The 20,828-nt window shown below is 33.1% G+C and overlaps 2 protein-coding genes and 1 long non-coding RNA gene across 3 annotated transcripts in view; 1 reads left to right on the forward strand and 2 right to left on the reverse strand.

Moving 5' to 3' along the window:
- Positions 1–2,362: 2,362 nt before the first annotated feature.
- Prp38 (pre-mRNA processing factor 38) lies at positions 2,363–4,836 on the reverse strand. Its single transcript, XM_068768052.1, has 2 exons — positions 4,121–4,836; positions 2,363–2,787 (listed from the first exon to the last, which is right to left on the reverse strand). Exons 1-2 carry the CDS (start codon positions 4,780–4,782, stop codon positions 2,523–2,525), a joined length of 927 nt encoding a protein of 308 aa, XP_068624153.1. The 5' UTR covers positions 4,783–4,836; the 3' UTR covers positions 2,363–2,522.
- A 503-nt stretch (positions 4,837–5,339) lies between these two features.
- glu (structural maintenance of chromosomes 4-like protein gluon) overlaps positions 5,340–20,828 on the forward strand; it is a 36,413-nt gene continuing 20,924 nt past the window's right edge. Inside the window, exons 1-3 of the mRNA XM_068768105.1 lie at positions 5,340–5,738; positions 6,020–6,211; positions 20,198–20,374. Coding sequence (XP_068624206.1) covers positions 5,445–5,738; positions 6,020–6,211; positions 20,198–20,374 — 663 coding nt within the window. The 5' untranslated portion in view covers positions 5,340–5,444. The remainder of the gene's footprint in view (positions 5,739–6,019; positions 6,212–20,197; positions 20,375–20,828) is intronic.
- On the reverse strand, positions 12,295–14,167 carry LOC137924687 (uncharacterized). Its single transcript, XR_011107598.1, has 2 exons — positions 13,955–14,167; positions 12,295–12,509 (listed from the first exon to the last, which is right to left on the reverse strand). It is a non-coding gene; the product is annotated as an uncharacterized lncRNA (long non-coding RNA).

Consider the following 20,828-nt stretch of genomic DNA (forward strand, 5'->3'; position numbering starts at 1 on the left):
ACTTAGTATAAATATCATATTTTGTTCTGTATCTTCAATATTGCTTGTCTTATTAAATAAATTACTTATGCTTAACCTATAATGTGGTATCTGTAATAATTTTAACATTGCGTCACTGAAAATATTACCATATTGGATTTAATATATTTGTAAAATTTTATTGTCGCTTTATTTTCTATTATTAGTCAGAGTCAAAACTATATTTTTTTTACTAAGACCTGGACTTAAGACTGAAATAATTACAGTATGGACTGTTTACTAATTACAGTGAATGAAGCTTATCTCTGTCTGATGTATTACAAAGCGGTTTTGTTTTCAATCAATATTGCTAGTTTCGAGTATGATAGGGTTTTGCCAATACTCATATATTATGCAAGCAGTGTACTTACATTTAGATGATATGCCTTAATGTTTTTGTTTTCAGGACAAAATATGTAGCTGATATGGATAACATTCCTTCCCAATGTATTTATAATACAAATTTCACTTTTAAATATTATGTTATCGATTCATTTTATAAGTACTCATATTTCTTCACTCATTCATTGTCCATTCATTCACTTTGATTATGTCCTAGTGAAGAATCTTACGGCCCCAATGACCATTGGCTGCACTTATATAATTTTAATGAATTTTTCATCATTTTTATCCCTAATATCACGAAAATCATGTACATATTCCATGTAACATTATAGTATTTATTATTAATATATTATTTATGTTTTTAAACTTAAAAATATTCTAATAATGATGCATATGTATTCAATAGTTAGTAGATTATGTAAAAAAATATATAACTATTTTATTGTTTTTTGTAACTATAGCCCCAATATTTTTTTAGCGTCATTATTAATGTAATGTATGAGGTATATATGAAATTAAAAACGATGTTGTAAATAATTATTTTGTTTAACAAAAATAACTGATTACTTCTTGTTGTTTTAATTGTGGTGTAACCATACCTGAATCTATTTTAAGCAAGCATCTCTCTTTACATAGTTTTGTGAGGGGTATTCTCTTGCAGCAGGACTTACTTCTTGACCTCTTTGATATTAATCAAGGTGTAAATCTGCCCCCATTTCCTGCTTGAGGTCAGCGAGAACCAGTTACAAAGGAAAATCAAATGGCTTTGCAGTCAGTTAATGCACCTCCTTTACTCCACAAGCATAATGTACTGATCTACAACATACAGTTCTGTCACACATTAAGAGTTTTTCTCTTCTAATGATAAAAACGATGTAGTTTCTTCTACCAGCCTCCAGTGCTAACACTTTTCTAAGAAATAATAACTATATGTAGTTCACAATTTTTTTATTCAGGAATAGCATTTACCAATGATGATGAAATGAAAGAATCTCCACACTGAAGAATTTCAGGATTAGAATCTTCAGAATTTAGAATTAGCAAACGAGTCTAAGAGTTAGTAGATTCTAGATAATTGACATAAAAGGTCTAGCAGTGCATTGAATTTTCTCAGCGAGAATAACTGATAAACTAAAAATAACAGATTTTTTTGTATAAATTACTAAATGGCATTATTAAATACAGCGATATTCTTAATCTGATCAACTTCTCAGTTCCATGCAGATTGCTTAGATATTCTATTCAAAAAGCCTTTCATATCAAATAACGGTCTAAAGGCCCATTGTTAGAGTGTACAATGATTTCAATGCTAAGTTGCTTAGTCTAAACATTTTTGGTACATTGCTATGCAAGTTCCAAATAAGTTTTGCCACATTTGCTAGATAAAGATGAATCATGATTGTTTGTTATTATATTATATGTATTTATTGAATCTTAACCTGATTATATAGTTCCTGTTGTATATAATAAATACTGAGAATTATGTCCATATTTAAATAAACATGTGCATTAATTAAAATTTTTAATTGTTATTATACAGAATTGTATTACTTTAATGTATCTGTTTCTGGTGTGTATTTTTTAAATAAATAAATGAAATAATAAGACGATATGATACCAATAACTGCTATAATTTATACCTGATAAAAAAATCATAAAATTCTTGTATAGATATGTTGTTTACTTATGGATTTTGAGACACATTGATTGATACAAATTCAATTGTAACAGAAAAAACTATGCATAAAATGCGCTTTTCAATTCACCCAAAGAATTGTAAAGATAAATGCCATTCTAGCAGGTATGACCATCAAAGATTCTATGGAAATTATCTAACACAATGTAAAAGATATTACAATTTTGGATTCACAGACCAATAATCATATGAGTGAAAGTAATGTATGCACTTTTATCCACTTGTGCATTTCTTTCACTCCTAGAGTCCAAAAGTTAAATTTTATCAACAATATTCCGTAAAGAAAATTAAAGTATCATAGGTCAAAGTTGTTAATCACAGGCCTAGAGTAAAAGTGACGGCGGTAGTTTCTATTCCTCACATTTAAAAAAAATGTCCTGATGTTTTGCATAAAGTGAGACCAGAGAGATATTTAAAATACTATATAAATTGTTGTAAATCATTTATTAAAATAAACTTAACACTAATATCTACCACCCCTATCTCGTCTTCTGTCAGTTTCATGTCTATCCCTATCTCTTCTATCTTTTTCCCTTTCTCGTAAACGATCTCTTTCCCTCTCCTTCTCCCTTTCACGTTCCTTCTCTCTCTCCTTCTCCTTTTCCCTTTCTCTTTCTTTCTCTCGTTCTCTGTCACGTTCTTTTTCTCTTTCTCGCCTACGATCGCGTTCTCTACTTCTGGAACGTTCACGTTTACGATCTTTGTCCCGTCGTTCTCGATCGCGTGATCTGTAAATGCAGCAAATAATAAATTAGTTTTCAGTCAATGAATGGGTTTAAAACTAACTTTGTTACCAATATAAAATTAATAAATGATTGTTTCAAAACAAATATAAAAAATAATAATAAATTAGTAAAACCATCTAAGAAAAGCATGCTGTAGGCCAACTGCTATGAATTTAACAAAAAAGCATCAGGACGATAGATATGTCATAGATAAATATGCAATAGACTAAAATTTGTACAAATAAAACAGACTATAATCTGATGTGGGTCAGTTTGACAAAATCTTCACTGTGTGTAGGGTTAAGTCGGACTAGCAATTGAATGCAGCCAGGTACAGGGCTGCCCTTTTTAAGGACCTTTAAACAGCTAACATATTTTCCAAAAACAATTGCTAAATTATTTTATATTTGGTAGCCTAAACAAAAGCACCCTTTGAAGCCAATTTAAATTCAGCATACTCTTTTAAAATGATAAAATGAAAATAACATTCTTATTGTTTCATATTAGCACAGGATTTGTGATATCTAAGGTTTTGTCATTAATAACTTTTTCTATTTTGTATACTGGCTTTTATCTTGTAATATTTCTATACTATATTAGGCTAAAGAGTTAATATAGTGATTAACCACTGTTTTGCAAGCAGTTGTAACAGACAGATGATGAGTTGGGTAGCAACTTGCTTGACAAAAAATGCGGTTCCAGTTTGTTTATCAATGGAATAACAAATGTTTGATTTAGAAATAATGAAATTGAATAAGAATCAACGCAAAGACATGCTTTATAATAGATATGACATAAAATCTTATTCCCTAGGAATAAGTAAGAAGTAAGCAAACCATTAAATAAAAGTTTTAAGACTTATTGTTGGAAGAATTGACATAACCCTTCTCCAATTTCAAATCATATAGTACATGCATGTATAATTTCTGTGTATATTATATACTCTTATTTCAGTAAATGTTTATTATTAATTAGGTAATATGTTTTTACTATGAATATTTTGTATACAGTTTTTATTACATTTAGCATTATTTTAGTAATAAATTTATCCATCTGTGTAGTTACTCGCTGCACTAGTTTGGTAGAGAGTGCCTATAAGGCATAAGTCAGACATTAAATCATAAACAAAGAAATGAAAAATCAATATTGGAAGCTATAAGATTGAGAAGAGAAATAGTGCATATCTGCACCTTACAAACGACAGATTGGTCTCCTGGCAAATATGGTACAGCATTTTTATAAATTTAAATTATGAAAACATAGTTTTTCCACTGTTCCCGAGAGTTTCTTGATTAGTAGCCTACTTTTATTAATTTGTTTAGAACAAAATTCATACCTATCTCTTCTCCTATCTCTGTCCCGTCTGTCTTTCTCTCTTCTATTTTCTTTGGCTTCGGTGTCTACGTTCTCTTCTTCGGATGGCATGTCTTCGTCTAGATCATCATCTAAGGCTGATATTTTAGGATCCAATTCATTATTTTCTTCTAAAATATGTCTTTTTTGTATTCTCGGCAAGATAACGTCACACAGCCGCTCTTCTCTGAGTAATTCATCAATAAACTCATCCATGTGCACTATTTCAAATTGCCCTTCGCGATTTTGTCTTCTTAGTTTTCTATTATCGTTGTACAGAGGCTCCAAATACTTGTAGCAATCAACAGAGGTTCCTGTAAGTCTCATGTAGAACGCACCTAACGCACGAACGTATTTAAATTCTTCATTTTTAATAAACTCTACTACAATGTCTTTTTCAGGTTGTATCTGTAGCATTTTCAAAACTAAACATAAAAACGGAGTGGGATAGATGAAACCGCCATGCACTCCTCCTACATAACGTAATGCCATAGCTTTGTCGACAAGTAATTCTGCCGTTAGAGCGAAACATTCTTCCTTCCAATACTTTGAGTCGTATATACGCGATCTGATGATCTTTTCTACTAGGTATTGGGGATTTGTGCCGCGAATAGACTTAGCGTCTTTAACCGTTCGGTTCGCCATTTTTCAGGCGACCACAGTGGCCTATGTTTGACAAATCATTTGACTTTGACATATCGTATAATTAACAACTTAAATAATAAAACATACCATATTAAAAGATTTTTTCTCTTTTTAAGTGATAAAAGTTAACTAAATTAATTATTCTTTTTTTCTACTTTAAAATACTCCTTTTTTTACAAGCATAGTTGTATAAAATAAATCAAAAATAAATAGCCTCATAAAATGGCATCTTTATTAAATATGCCAGAAGCATGCTTTCATATGCTATTATCACTATCGTAAAAATTAGAGCAACATTTAATTAAAATTTAGGGAAATGAAATAACAATAAGTAAACATAAATACCAGGAGAATACCGACTATGATAATTAAATAATCTCAGTACAATCAGAATCATTTACCTCACGCCTTATTCAATATTATGCTATAAAAACGATAAAAAAATAATTTTATTAAATTTATTGTTCACAGTGATTTAAAAAAGTGCTTGTTAAAACTTCTTATATGACATCTAATAATGTTGCATACTTTCCTTGCCGCCTTTTTTACCTATTTATTTGTAACTGTCATAAAGTCGAACGGTCACTGTTCAAAATATTTACGAACCGTAGCGTTAAATAGTATGATAACTAGTTAATATTACATCCAGTACACAATAAATTATGCAGAAAACAAAGAAAAAAGGAGGTGAAGATGAACCAATGGAAGTAGATGAAAATTCTTCTGAAACTCGGAATGGAGAACCAAGTAGTAACAGCGAGCCAATGAATGATGAAATTGATCACATATCTGACGATGAAGAAGGTGGTGTTCGAGTAGGAGATATTTACATACCACCAGCGCCTAAGCCAGCTCTTACTTTCGATGCTAATGGTCCAAGATTAATTATTACCCATATTGTAAACAATAATTTTAAAAGTTATGCTGGAGTACAAACATTGGGCCCTTTTCATAAGGTTAACCATTAACTTTTTTTACATTATATTTTCTTACCTCTATTTTATGTTTTCTGAATATCAAATTCATATTCCAAGTTTGAAAATTATGAAGTGATGTCTCTTATTATCTGAAATAGAATTGGTTTACTGACCTTACTGGACAAGGTACTATTGAATTTAATACTTGTGTTATGAATACTTTTAACAAATAAGTCTTATTTAATGACTGGTGTATGCTGTTTGTCACTTACAATTTGTATTAGTTTGAGTATTAAATTATTTATGTTTATGTTTCACAGAGTTTTTCGGCAATCATTGGACCTAATGGAAGTGGTAAAAGCAATGTGATAGATTCAATGCTTTTTGTGTTTGGATATCGGGCTACAAAAATCCGGTCAAAAAAGATTTCAGTTTTGATACACTCATCCAGCAAGTTTCCAAATATTACCAGTGCCAGTGTTGCTGTACACTTTAGTCAGATTATAGATGGGGTAAGTGATCTCTTCATTGTTTTTTTTTTTTATTTTTATCAAGTATGGAGCATATATCAAGGTTAAACATTTTTTTTCTTTAGTCTTAAACAGTTACCTTATAATCTCATACTTAAAATTCATTTCTGAAACCTGTGTCTTTGAAACACCTTGACGGAATCAATGACAAGCTTTCTCTGTAATATTCTATTTTCTGTTTTCCTCCAGGGAATAATGGAAAATCCTTTTAGTTATTTGATTTGGTTAGAGCAGCAAGTAGGTGATCACCATATTTTTTTTTTGCTGTCTACTTATACCCAATAGCAATGTGACCAAAATAACTTAGCATTTGTTGGTAGCATAATTTGAAGAGCCTGATCTTAACCTTTTGCTTGTTGGGGATGGCCTTTGCGGTGCATCAGTATGCCTATCATTTTTATAAAGATATTTGTTAACAAATTCAAAATAGTATGTTTACTAAAAAGTTAATTCTCTAATGTGAAGAATTTCATAGCATTTCAAAACTATTTACTTTAAAGTTTAGAAGTAAGTTAGTCAAATTTTATTATTAAACTTATTTAAAAAAAAAAAAAAAACATAATATATGTGTTAAAGTTTTTAAGAGCTGATTTTGGGACTCTATTTATAATGGAGAGGGATTTTCCTTGAGTCTAGGCTAGAACCTTGTTGAGGATTGATTATCCTGGATCAAAAGTGAAAATTAAAGCTTACATTATCCAATGTCCTTTGAGTTCTTTATTTGTTGTTCTTGGATAGGACATCAGATGTTTACACAATCTTCCAGCCAGCTTATTTGCTAAACCAATGTATAAGAAAAACAGGTTATTTCTTGCTTAGCTTGCACATTGATCTCCATTAAGCTTAATATAATGTTTTACTGTGTACTAAATCTGATATCTTGATTCTTTGTATTGTATTGACCATGACTTTTATATGTTATAGCATTGTGATTATGGTAAAACAATGCTTTATTAGTAAAAATCTGTAACAAATTGATTTCATATTTTGGCATATTTAATGCATTATTAATATTATTTTAGCTATATTGATAACAATATTTACTGAAAATCTTTTTTTTTTGTTATGCATAGGTATTTTTGGTGCTTGTTTTGTGTTATAGAACTTAGGTACAAGTATTTTAGAATTTATATTATTGGCAAGACTTTTGTATTAACAGGAATACATTTTCATTGCAATCCTGTATGAGCATGTACATTTTCTGTTGTGTGAAAAATTATAAAATGTGTTATTTTTTTTTTCATTAGATTCATTAATTCTGATGAAAATAAAAGCAAATTAAAACAATCTAAAATTTTAGTAACTAGATTTTATACATGTAAATATAACTTTATTAGTGACATCAAAAACAGACTTAAAAAGTAGCACAGCCAAAGAGATTCTATTATAAGCTTACATGTTCAATTTAAGAAAAAAAATTCAACTTAATATTTGTGCGAGTTATTGATCGGTTACTTTTGTAGAAGTTTACTTGTATGTGTTAAGATCTCATCAATCTCAAGATTTTTATAAAAAATAAACAAAAAGGTCATGATATATTTATGTGTAAATTCCTGTAGGATATATATAAAGTTGAATAGTACATGCAAAAATTATTCCAACTTTACAGTATTAATACAGGTAAATGGTTTTACGGTTCGAGTAAAAACAAGACTTTAATAACATTATAACTGCAGTGTTTATTGCTTTATAATGCGTTTATTGTTTATATAATGTTAGCCGAACGAATTCTAGTGCAAAGCTTTGCCTATAAAATAGAATATTCAAGAAGTAAACTACAGTCTAAGTCGAAAGTATAACTCAACCGCCGCTATCAACCTAAACTGAGCTTTGAATGCTGTTGTAAACTAAATTTATAGCTACTTCAAAAACCATAATATTCATATTGTTAATTTGAATTTACCATCCAATGCTGAAAATTCAATATTTTATTTTCATAATCTTTTTTACATTTTTATTCTCTCCTCAAAACCCTTTAATTGATATTTCGAGCAGTAACCACTGAATATAAAAAATTAAGCAATCAAATAACTGGTTTCCTTGCTGAAAGTCAGTGCTGAGGTCGGCCTAAGCTAGATTGCAGTATGTAGCTGAGTTTGGCTTCTCATTGTTGGTATTTCTACTTTTTTTTATAATATTCTGCTTGTTATAATTAAGAAATTTTGGTGAAGTGATGAATAATTTACTTATAATAACTGTAAGCCAACAATAAACTTTATTTTCTTTCTTCATTTCTTTCTATGATATCATAACATGTCTAGTTTATTTGGTCGTTTAAATCAAATCGAATTTATTGCAGCTTTAAAACTTTCTTGCCAAAACGTTGTAATATTGTAAATGTAGAACGCAGAAAGGATGGCCGTTGGGCCCTGATGGTTTTGGAGTAGAGACCATAGATTGTTAAGCGCAGCGTTGGACGTTCACACATAAGGTGAATGGACGGCCTTGTTGAGGTCTTTAGAAGGCACTGGACGCAGACCCCTATTCAACCTGGCTTGTTGGAAATCTGAGACAGGCATATATCCAGCAGTATCAGCAGTGGATGGCTTACGTTTGGAATAATGATGAACATAGTTTTTAGTATATTATCCATTGCGCAAAACAATGTGTACTCTCGAGTCGAGTTTCTTCAGTAAGTTATATGAGTTAGTGACTGTAGATGTCTTTGGTAAGCACATTAAACTCACACTTGTAAATGCCGGGAGAAACAACATTCAAATTCAAAATTTAAAATATTCGGATCGAAATAAGCATTTACTCGCACTGTACCACTAGCTTAAAATACTGATCTGTTGTGAAGAGCCGACCAGAAACTTAACATTTGCTCTTTTTAAATGAAGTTTAACAATGTTCGATTTGTAGGTAAATTATAATATCGACCGTGAAATGAGTCAACAAACGAAATTGTACATGGCAGTAAAAAATATAATTAAAACAAAACTTTACCACAATATCATAGGTTCGTTGAAGTATTGCGTATCAGTTTACATGCTCCCTCGTGAAGTACGTAGAGGTTTGGTTTGGTGCAGCGCATTTGACAATACGTATAAGTTTGGCCGTTGCTTGCGCAGACGCGACGCTCTGAAGGGCACAAACCCATGCACATATTCAGTGATGATGTCGACTACGGTAGTGCAAACAAGAGATACACAAATTACCCTGTAAATAAAGCCATTAGTTATGTGAAGTTTTCAAAGAGTTTTTTCTTCCTCTCTCGTGAAATGTTCTGCTATTTAGCGGCAGACTATATATCCTTTATTTAACTTCTGTAGATTTCTAACTTATTAAGTCAGTAGTTTATCTAAGTCAGTATCATAATTTAAGCCACAGGATGTTCAATTCTATATATGAGCATAGTACATACATTTCCCATAAGACCGTTTGTAAGAGCGGCGTAATTCCCTCTGTAAAAAATGGTTCGTTGAATTTTTGTGTTATGGTTGAAATGACAATAGTGATGAAAATGATTGTAAAATACAGTTAATAGCAAGAAAATGAACGATATTAACCATCAAGAAGAAGTATACATTTTTGCTATAGAGATTCTAATTTTAGAAAGCATTTTTGTATAAAAATTTCTAGTATACAAATGTGAGACAGATATCTAGATAATGCTACCGAAACCGCTGTACCCCACCTTAAGTAAAAACGTCTAGATGGGGGGAGTAGAAACAAATACCATGAGAGTTGACGGTGGACTGTCGAAACGCAGCGGCTGATATTCCTCGACCGCCCGCCCCTCCACTCCACGCGCGCATACCTTAAGCGCGGCACAGCGATTTTGGTAGCACTATTACCCAGTTTTTTATATTATAATACGTTCGAATATGGGTATGCGTAATCTGTTTATCATAGTATCGAGTTATGTGTAAAAAAGATTTACTAAAATAATATAAAAGCAAGCCACTTTCATCTGAGATCTATTCGACTTGAGAGCTATTACGTATTCAGTGTGTAATCACTGTTGCATTTTTATAACTCTGTAAAGTATTTTTATAGCCCATATTATTCGATTGATTACTTATAGCGAATAGCGTTAAACTACATTAGGGGCGAAACCGTGCGCTAATTACATTAATAATATGTTTTAAACGGTGATAAATTATAAGCCATAGTAAAATATGTAATGTTGGAAATATAGCGAAAGAGTGTTGGTTGACCGCATTATATATTTAATTTTAAAATTGCAATATGTTGTCGTTCCTTTATCGCATAGAACTTCCACCTGCGAGGCAATGACTTACGACAGTTAAATTGGTCTTTCACTTAGAGCCTGGCATGCTGACATTCGCTCTACAAGCCACGGAGAGGCCTATGCTCGGCATTTCGCTACGATATCTGAGGCCCCTAGCCCTCAGTGAATTTTTATAGTGATACACTAACGTCAAAAAACCTGCAATCGCTACAAATACTAGATGGAATCCGATGAGAAATGATTATTTGTTACGTTTTCTTTGGTGCTGCTTTTACTTGAGCAAAGGAAGCGGCGTCAATATTGGATGCAACCATTTAATAATGAAAGATTGTGGACATTGAGTAACAACGTGTAACACGTTCCGTGCCACGGCAACTTTTGATGATTTTCCATTCAGGCCGCGTGGAGCGTATGTAACCTACACTGTAAAAAGTGAAAAAGTCGTTGGAGACGTATGCTTTACACTTTCAATACTGCAAAACTATAATTAGCGGGAAAAAGTTATAAATCTTAATATGCATTACGTATGCGCATACGTGATTTGAAGTTGTCTATATTCGATTCAACAATTCATTTGTTTAAGATTCCTTTGTTTTCGAATGTGAACTGCAAAGGGCCTGAATGAAAGTGCGGCGGGGGTCGTATACACCCCACATTGTATTCTATTGTTTCTGAAGATGTTAATGCTGTTAGCCTTAAGGTTTTTACAGCTTCATCGGTATTGAGTTCACGGAGCGCAAGGGTGATACCCCACACGGCATGGAATGTGTTAAAATACTAAAATACTTGCAACGACGCTCGATTCTCCATTCACGCGCCACCTTTCTGTCCCCGTCATGATGCAGTAGCGCGTTGCAAATACGATGCTGTAGCGCGTTTTTTGAACGCTTAAAAAGTCGCCGTGGGCGAAGGCCTAATTAATACGAAGATCCATAGACGAACGAATGTAACCTGTTACATTTTTTGGATGAAATGATGTTTTGTTGTTTCGCTTTATTAATAAAATATTTTATAAGTATCTTAAAAGCAAATGTGAGGAATATGCTTCCCACATTTTGAATATTACTGTATTGCACCAAATTACTTACAAATAATGCTGAAATATAATATTTCAGTATTGTTTATTAAATCGAATAATTTTAAATTTCGATAATTTAGAGCCATGTACCTTTTAAAGTTTATATTATATTAAATCTATATTTCAGTTACATGATTATGTGAACAGACAATCATTTTTAAAGTTGAATTCATTTTATAGTTTTTATCATCAATGTATTGTTATAAAATTAATTATAAAAAAGATGAAACATACTAAACCGAAACAATTAATCAAAAATGACCACCGATTTAGACGGTGGTCTCCGATTAGAAAACTATATACTGCTTCTTCATCGATTTCGACTGATATTTATCTGTTTGTATCGAGAAAACACTTCCAAACGTCATATAAAATAGTTTTTTGTTTTTATTTTGCATTAAAATTTATATACATTATTTGAAAAACGTCACGCAAATAGAATCTCTTAACTGTTTGCACATACAAATATTACCAAATAAATCACTCTCCTAGTGCCATGGATTGTTATTTGCATATCTCTTTACTATTACTCTTTCAATACCTCCTATTTTGTTTCTCCGTTGGCATTCACAGCTTTATTGGATTTGAGGTATCTGAGAGTTAAATCTAGATCTAGATGATGTTTAATCTAGATCTCTACATTAAGTTAAAAAATTGAGTAAAGAGCTCGAGCCATTACACTGACCCAGAGGTGAGCAAACTTATTAATAAACGAACCAATATAATTTTTTTTTCGCGAGCCATACCTTAATGATAAACATTACAATAAAAAATTAAAGTAAAACAGAACAGTTTCACGTCATAGATTTATTTATTAGAATGTTACTGCGGATTCCTACATGGTCCCTCATGTAGTACGTAGAGGTTGGGGTTGGCGCAGCGCATGTTGCAAGCGCCGTAGTAAGTATGGAGGTTGTTTGCGCAGATGGGCGGCTCTGGTGGGCACATGCATACAAACGGTGATGATGTTGACCACGGTCGTGCGAAAACGAGAGACACTAATGACACTGGAAATGAAATAGGTTAATTATGAGAATTTTGCAAAGAGATTCTTTTTTTATCTCTTTTAACACTTGAAATCTACCATTTAGCAGCAGACAATATGATATACTTTTTACTTCTCTGATTTATTTCCTAATTTTAATTATTACACTTTCTTCATCGTCATCGTTTCGGCCGCAGTACGTCAAATTTTATAAGTAGTAGTAAGACCGGTTGGATATGACCAGCATTTATCGTATTTTGACGTCCTTAACAGAAGACCGTTTTATGGGCGATAATAATTTGTGATTTTATTCTGCGTCCTGATCTGGTCTGCCTGAGTTCCTTATTTTCTCTTTCGTATTCCTAGGTGGGATTTTTAGTCTCTTGAAATGTTTATGCCAGTTTCAGGCGGTCTATGGATACAGTAGTGGTGATTAATTAGAGCACTTCGCAATGCTGGTGGCATTATTAGTCATTTTTCTTATACCTCAGGTAGACTAGTACAAACAGGAGTTTCTGTTTTATAACTATTAGTGACATCGTATCGAGCAAGCCTTCTCAGCCCGTCATCGACGGATATTTATATCGATTAATGTTTTTTCCTTATTGTTTTTATTATTTATTTCATTAAATATTGTGTAACCGATATAATACATGTGATAGTTTAACTTTCGTGTATTTTCTAGAAATTTCAAAAACTATAAAGGAATGAGGGTATAAGAAATTTTGAATATATACTATTTAGGTCATGATACTAAATTTTGGCCATACATATTCATCATCATCATTTCGGTCGTAACCATCTAATGATGGGCACAAGCCTTTCCTCAGATTTCTAACAGCACCTGTTGGAAGCGGGCAGTATCCAGCGTATTTACAAGCTCGCCGATTCCAATTGCAATACAAAATAAATGAATGCGCAATTTACTCATTACAGCCGTTGTATTATTAAAACATTAATAAGCAAATTAGAAACACATATGCACAAATAACGCCGCGGACCAACATGAGATGAAAAGTCTTTAAAATCTTAACTCAAAATGTTGAATTTTTGAATATTATTGGCTAAATTGAAAGCCGTCGCGAAGAAATACAAATTTATTGATATTAATATTCAGACACGTGCAACCTATTGTAGAAGTGTTGGCTTACTATGAAAGATAAACACTTTAGCATTAAAAATAAATAAATAAAAAAACTGGGGATGCAAATAAACGAGTGAGACACATGACTATAGCGATGCTGAAATTGCAGAACCGCGTCTTAGGTTGGGACGGCGGACTGACGGAACGGAGCGGCTGGTGTCACCCCTTCCCATCGCACTCATGCCTATGGCGCGGTACAGTGGCTTCGGTAGCACTATAAATCTGTTTGAGCTCAGTATTAGTAACTCACTGAAGTATTTTCTATAATTTAAGAAAAAACATAACTCAAGTACCGAAATATAAGAGTGTAAAATTTTACTTACGTAATATAAAAACCAGTTTCATCTTGAGATCTATTGAACTTGAGAGCTGTTAGAGATTCAGTATGAAATAACTCGAAGTATTGCCTTTTTATAATTCCGAAACTAATTTTTATAGCCCATATTATTCGTTCGATTACCTGTGACGAGTAGCGTTAAATTAGATGGTCAAAACCATGCTCTTAATACATCATTAGCATATTTTAAATGGTGATAAGTAATAAGTCACAGCGTAGAATGTAATGAACTAAATCAAGCGGAAGATTGCTGGCTTGCCGCTTTTCATTTTTCATTTCCACAGTCGTTCCTTAGAGGCGTATTACACATCTTGTATGCAGGTTCTTCCAACCCGTAAATAATTCTAAATTCGTTATATCATTATTCAAGTAAGGATTTACGTGTGCTTTTGAATCGCCAATTTTTGGAAAATTATAAGTAATACGCTACCAGAGGCTTGGGACGCTGACTTATTGAGAAGAAACCGGCCAGAAACTCAACAGTTGCTCTTTTAATGAGACAACAAACCAAGATCTAAACGTTTCGATCAATCAAATACTAGTTTCAATGTTAGATCGAAAACTAAAAAAGGAAAGTTTGAGATATCTTGTCACCCAGAACGATGAAGGATATGTTAATTCGGAATATATGGGTCAAAGTAAAGATAAAATACGTTTAATCGACATACGAACATTTAAAAGTACTATCAGTGATTGTTAACGTATTATATATTTTTTTTAACTTTTTTATTTTTGACTCTTCTACGCTACGCTTGGTGTTATAGTTGTGGAGAAGGGGCGGGAACAAACTCCATAACAACACATCTTTTAATAGTTTAACACAGATTTATACATATACACTTTACCAGATATAGCCTAAATGAAATCAAAAAGCGGTTTGTCCACCAGTGAGTGTCCACTGCCTGATTTTGACTTGGTGATGCCAGCATTGGACAGCCTATGTCTGAAATAGTGATGAATACGTTGCAGTGAGTAATTCTGTTTCTACTACTTATGGACTACGGTTTAATAGACAATTTTTATTATAATTTGAAGACATGGAAAGATTGTAACACGATCCTAAATATTTCCGTCTATATATAAAGTTCTTCGTAGATCAGAGCGCGTTCAGAATCCACGTAGCATTTGAAGGATGTCATTATAAAGTAGCTGAATTTGATTGTAGTTTCTATCAAATCGATATCTTCTAGCATTCTCCTCAATATGTGCACATTGGTCCTTAGGGGAATTGGTTATATCAATCCTAAGTGAAAAATAATATGAAAAAATGAGTTAAGGAAATGTACGTTCAGTTTCTTTACTTAAAATTGTGGAACACCAGATTCTTGTTTATGTTCTGAGGTTTTTCAATGCATTTCACAGAGGTGATTCCGATTTTGAGTTGATTTAAATTTTTACAACAAAATTCTTCGAGCATTGGGAAAGAATGTGTTGGTTTCGGTTGAAGTTGATGATGTAGGCCCGGGGGCTTTTACAACTTCTTCGGAACTGAGTTCACGGAGCGGAAGGGTCCGTGAATTTGCATTCCAGTTGCACGATGTCGTTCGCGCGTAGGAGAGCGCTCTTCGCGAGTAGAGCTGTGTAGTGTTGACAATGTGTATGTGCTGCCGTCCCAAGTACGCCTTGGGACGGCAGCACTTACACGTGAACAGCGTGAACTACAGGCAATTCAAGGAAGGATCCGGTTCGAACCTGGGTTCGTCCACGCTTTTCGCGGTTAGGGAGCGGGCGGCCGCCCCCAAGAATGGGTGTTATAGTGTGGGTAAATAACCTTTTGTTCTGTTAGTGGAAAGAATAACAGAGAATATAAATGTTTGTGTTTAAATGCGAGTACTTAACGTTCGCATTCAGTCACAGGTGCCTCAAGCACTGGGGACTTAGCCTAAATCCCAATTATCAAGCTAGAGCTTTCATAGTCTCGGTTCGGGCCTTTACAATAAGTTGTTTGCAGTCGGGCTCGTCATTCACAATATCGATTTATATAAGTCTATGTAATGAAGCTATTTATTAATCAACACAATATTATTATTTTAATTACTCATTTATTACCTTTCACAATATTATTTAGTTATAACTTTATAAATAGTAAAATTAATATTTAGAGTTGGTTATTTAAAATTTTATTATTGCAGTATTATTATTAAGCATTTCTTTAATTTATTTAAATATAATAAAGTACGAATTAATTTAAACTTTATTTTAAGTTGATTGGTATACTCGTAGATTGTAATGATATTATACAATAAAATTATTTTGTCTTTACCTTTAACCTTGTGAGTGATGGTCTTTATGGTGTATTATTCAGTGTTTTTAAGCTCGTGAAATTAGTTATTTCTTTTATGTCTCAAGTAGACGAGTACAAATCTTGGAGATTTTGTTTTAAAATTCTTGGTGACACTGTATCGAGAAAATTGTCTCAGTTCGTCATCCAACTATGTTTAGATCGATTGATTTTTGTTTCCATTTAGCAAAGTAACCAAAAAGTTTATAAATCAGTATTTGGATGGTCGAATGATCGAACGATGGACGCACTATTAGGATTATCTGTCTAATAGTCTTATGTCATACAATCCTGTGTAGTACCCCTTAGGCATTTGACATTTAGCAACGAGTTCTTGTTAATTCGACCGTGAGACTAGAAAAATCTTCATTTAACTGAAATGTTTTTCGAGGTTTGCCGTTACAGAATTGAGGTTACAGAACTATGAAAAAAAAAATCAACATCTTTACCAATTGAGTTAGGTAAATGAAGAATTCTGTATATAGGAAAATTTAAACCTAAATATGTTCGGCCCCTTAGTGATTTAATGTTTTGCTGTTACAGACACGACTGTACGGATGTTTATAGTAGTATTATCAATAAGAAAACAACTAAAATAAATATTAATTGAAATTTATTGTTATTTAGGCACATCTACTGCATTCTTTAAGGGGCACACCTAGTGTGAAATTTTCAAAAAATTGATTTTTTTTTTATTTTCATATTTCGATAGGTTATACCTTTGAAAATAACATACTAAAATTTTGAATCGATATCTTAAATAGTTTTTGAGTTACAGCCATTTAAAAGAGTAGCCGCTCGGCAGTTAGGTAGTTGCATTGGCTACGGGACATACCTGAGCTACTGTTCGGAGTTTACCGTCTTTTCCAACCTTTGCAAATAGGATTCAGGTTTCTATTGTGAGCCTCCAGGTATCAGCAATTTAGTGATGTGCAAAACTTGTCACAAGGAAATTACTTTTAATTAAGCAAGTCCAAGAGGCCTGGGGTTTAAAATAGCTATCATTTGTGAATGTGGTAATTCGTACATTAATTCTGGACCAAAGGTCGATAATGCATTTGAAATGAAGACGTCTTGTTGCTGTGATGCGTCTTTTGGACGTCAGAATAAATGGGATCAAACTTTTTTGCGGACTAATGGCAAGCAAATTTTACCATCAAACTTTTGATGGATGTTTTAAAAATTTGTGGACAGCTTCTTCAGCTCAACAAGCCCTTTTTGAGGAAGAGGAAGGTGAAACATATGGGACTGAAATAGCAGATTAGCTGTAAGTATGACTTTAATCCATTTATAACAGTGAAAACGATCATTTTATCTTAAAACGCGTTTTTCTCGAAACAGCATTTTTCGAATTTGCTGGAGTGATTACTCGGAGACAAATGATCCGATCGCTATCAAATTTTTTTCACATCTTCTCTATATAGTTCTCCATACGATGACCCTCCAGTTTTTTGATCTGATCAAAAATCGGATTTTGGTAGGCCAAAAACTACCAAAATTTTGGGTAAAATTTAACTTTTTTTTTCAACATGCCGCCATTTTGTCAATTTTTGATTTTTTGATTCGTCCGAGGGTCATCGTACAGACAATATGTTTTTGTTTAACGAGAATTTTTTTTTTTAGGTTTTATCAACGGAGAAGGCTGCAATCACTCCAGCAGTGGAGGACCTTTTTATTTTGACGCCGCCGGAGATCGCGTGTTATTTCAAAAATATTTAATATATTATTCCAAAAATTATACTGTGTATTCTCAAAACATGTATAAATATACCCTCAAAATTTTAAAACGATTGATCCACTAGTTTTTTTTTTATTAATTCCCAAAAATCGCCTTTTTTTCTGGCTGTCACACTAGGTGTGCCCCTTAAAATATCTTCGCATCTTCCGTTGGATATGACGTATAGTTTCCGTTCGAACTGGTGTTGATGACAGCGCATGCCACATTCGCCGTCGTAAGTGATCCAATTGTTGGCACACACCGGAGCGGTAGGTTCACAGCGACAGAGAAACAGATTTCAGTCGAAATCTAGTTTATCTGCTACAATCAGCGCGATAAGATTTACTGGAAATTAATAAAAAAATAATTACATATTTAATTATTTACAATACATAAAACTTTTGGGCATATATATGCGCCTAACGTAAATCGTCGCTGTTAACGATGAACGCAGATATATAAATAAGTCATCGGCCTGGACTTAGTCTACTATATAAGACTAGATAAAACTTTACCCCGGGCGTTTACAAAGAGTCGGTCTTGAGCCTCGCGTTTACACCCGGATCTCCTCTTCACTATTTGCTCCGCCTCTGTAATTATCTTACGACCCCAAGACTGCTTAGGACGATCACATTTTCGCTTTCTTTTGGACTCCAGTGTAGGTCTTGCTTCGGTATATGTTAGGAGTTCCTTCAGAGCGTTTGGCCTTTCCAGCTAAATTTCCAGAGTTTCACGTTCGCTGATCACAGGGAACACAGCAATGAGAGCCCAAAAGAGCAGGGGTAGTGGTAGAGAACAACAAAAGAACACTGTTTTTACGCTAGTTCGGAATATTCTAAGCGTAACTCCCCGAGTTCTAAATATACAACCAAAGTAAATTCTACTTACAAAGTAATAAAAGTGGCTTCATCTTAAGGCAATAAACTATGCCGACCTATCGCCAGCAGTCGAGAGTCTTATACTTTTGAATCACTTTATTACCGTGCATATTACAACAATAATATACTTTGTATCGAGTTCATTATCCGCTATGCAGCTTACAGCATATTAATAAATCGGTTTATGTTACTGTGTTCTATTATCAAATTGTTAGAATTTTTTTTTTGTATAAAACTATACATGTACTATGCATGTATAGTTTTTAATTTTCTTTGAAATTTTTTTTGATTTTATTGATTAAAATAGTAATGAATTAATTTCGACGTATAGAGATGTTCATACAACAATGTTTATTGTCACTTTATTTTCTCTCAGGCAAGCGCAAACTTTATCGAAGATTATTTAATGTTTCTTTTTTATTATTGTTATGTTTACAATTATGTATTTTAATTAGTACATAAAAATAAACGTATGGTACACATGTGCATATATGTATGTTTTTGTCTGTAATAGGATCATTGATTATAGGTGTAAAGCCTTAAAGGGTTGAAAATGTAGCTCATTTGTTAGCAGAAAGATTTTACATTAGTTTTTAATCAGACTGTATAAGTGCTCATTCTTAAATAAGTTTCAATTTTGTTTATTCCATTGGAACGCGACAGACAGTAATTATTTCAGTACAGTTTTCAGTGACTCGTAGAGAACGATTATTCATTTTTTAATAGTTATCTGCCTTTCACACCTATAACTAATTAGCCTGTCTGTTTGTCAATAATTATCTAAAAGAATTTTTGTTATATAATTCCATCTTTCTTTTTAATATGACGTGTACAGTCGTCCTCGGCCCTTAGACGCTCCCCCCAAACATATAGAGGGGATATACCATAATCGTCACGTTTGGTAGGCGGATTGGTGATCACAGTGTGGTATGTGGTATTATGGTATGCGAGGGTCGCTGCTGTCCATCCTCTGGAAACTTGTTTGTGAGCAGTGGCGTTCCTATATTATTAATGCACGCAGTGTGAATTATATAACATTGTAACCCAGAATTCGAACCCACGACTTACGATCACAAGTTTCGGTCCGCTAGGTTGTCATTGATCTGACATGTAAAATAGTGTTAAATAAATAAAATATAGCGTTTGACGACTTCACTAAATATGCGTTGGCGTAGCGTTGCAGGAGCAGAGCAAATATCTCTACAATAATTACGATCGAGTGTCAGAACCCAAGAGTTTCTTAGAGAGGCCTGGCTTTTATTTCCGCTATACACGTTTAGCATGTCGATTTCAATCAATTGCTATAATGGGATTATTATAGTTTTAATATTACTATGTTTTTTTATGTTACAGGAAGGTGAAGATTTTACAGTAGTACCGAACAGTGAAATAGTGGTATCGAGAACGGCGTTCAAGGACAACTCTTCGTATTACAACTTGAACGGTCGGAAAGTTCAGTTCAAAGAAGTCGCAAAAATGTTAAGGTCGCACGGCATCGATTTGGATCATAATCGATTTCTCATATTACAGGTAAGCTCTATGAAACAACTGCTTATTCTATGAAGTTTTCGCTTTATGCTACCAAAGCCGTTGTACCGTGCTTTACGAAAGCGTCGAGGTGGGGCTCAAAGAGAAAAAGGCATAAGAGCCGCGACCATCGACATAAGACTGATGGAACGGAGCAGACTCGTTTTGCCTGTCTAAGGCACCAGACAATGATTTCAATAGCACTACAGCACATATCGATGCAATAGAGAATTTATTTACAGTATATCTATAAGGGCTTTTTATCTGCGGTAGAATGAATGGCTCTATTTCCAAAGGACGAATAATTTAGAATAGACGAATCAAGTATAAGTATTCATGGAATCAATCGAAAAAAGAACTTGCGGCTTTTAGAACGGTCGTGTCGCGAACGACGACATACGACTAAGATAGTAAGATAGTCCTGGCTCTTTTTTAAAAATAAATTAACAAATTAACG

Source organism: Battus philenor, unplaced genomic scaffold, assembly GCF_028537555.1.
Source record: "Battus philenor isolate CCGP_79_NKW_IND1 unplaced genomic scaffold, ilBatPhil1.0.hap1 SCAF_24, whole genome shotgun sequence".
NCBI lineage: Eukaryota > Metazoa > Arthropoda > Insecta > Lepidoptera > Papilionidae > Battus > Battus philenor.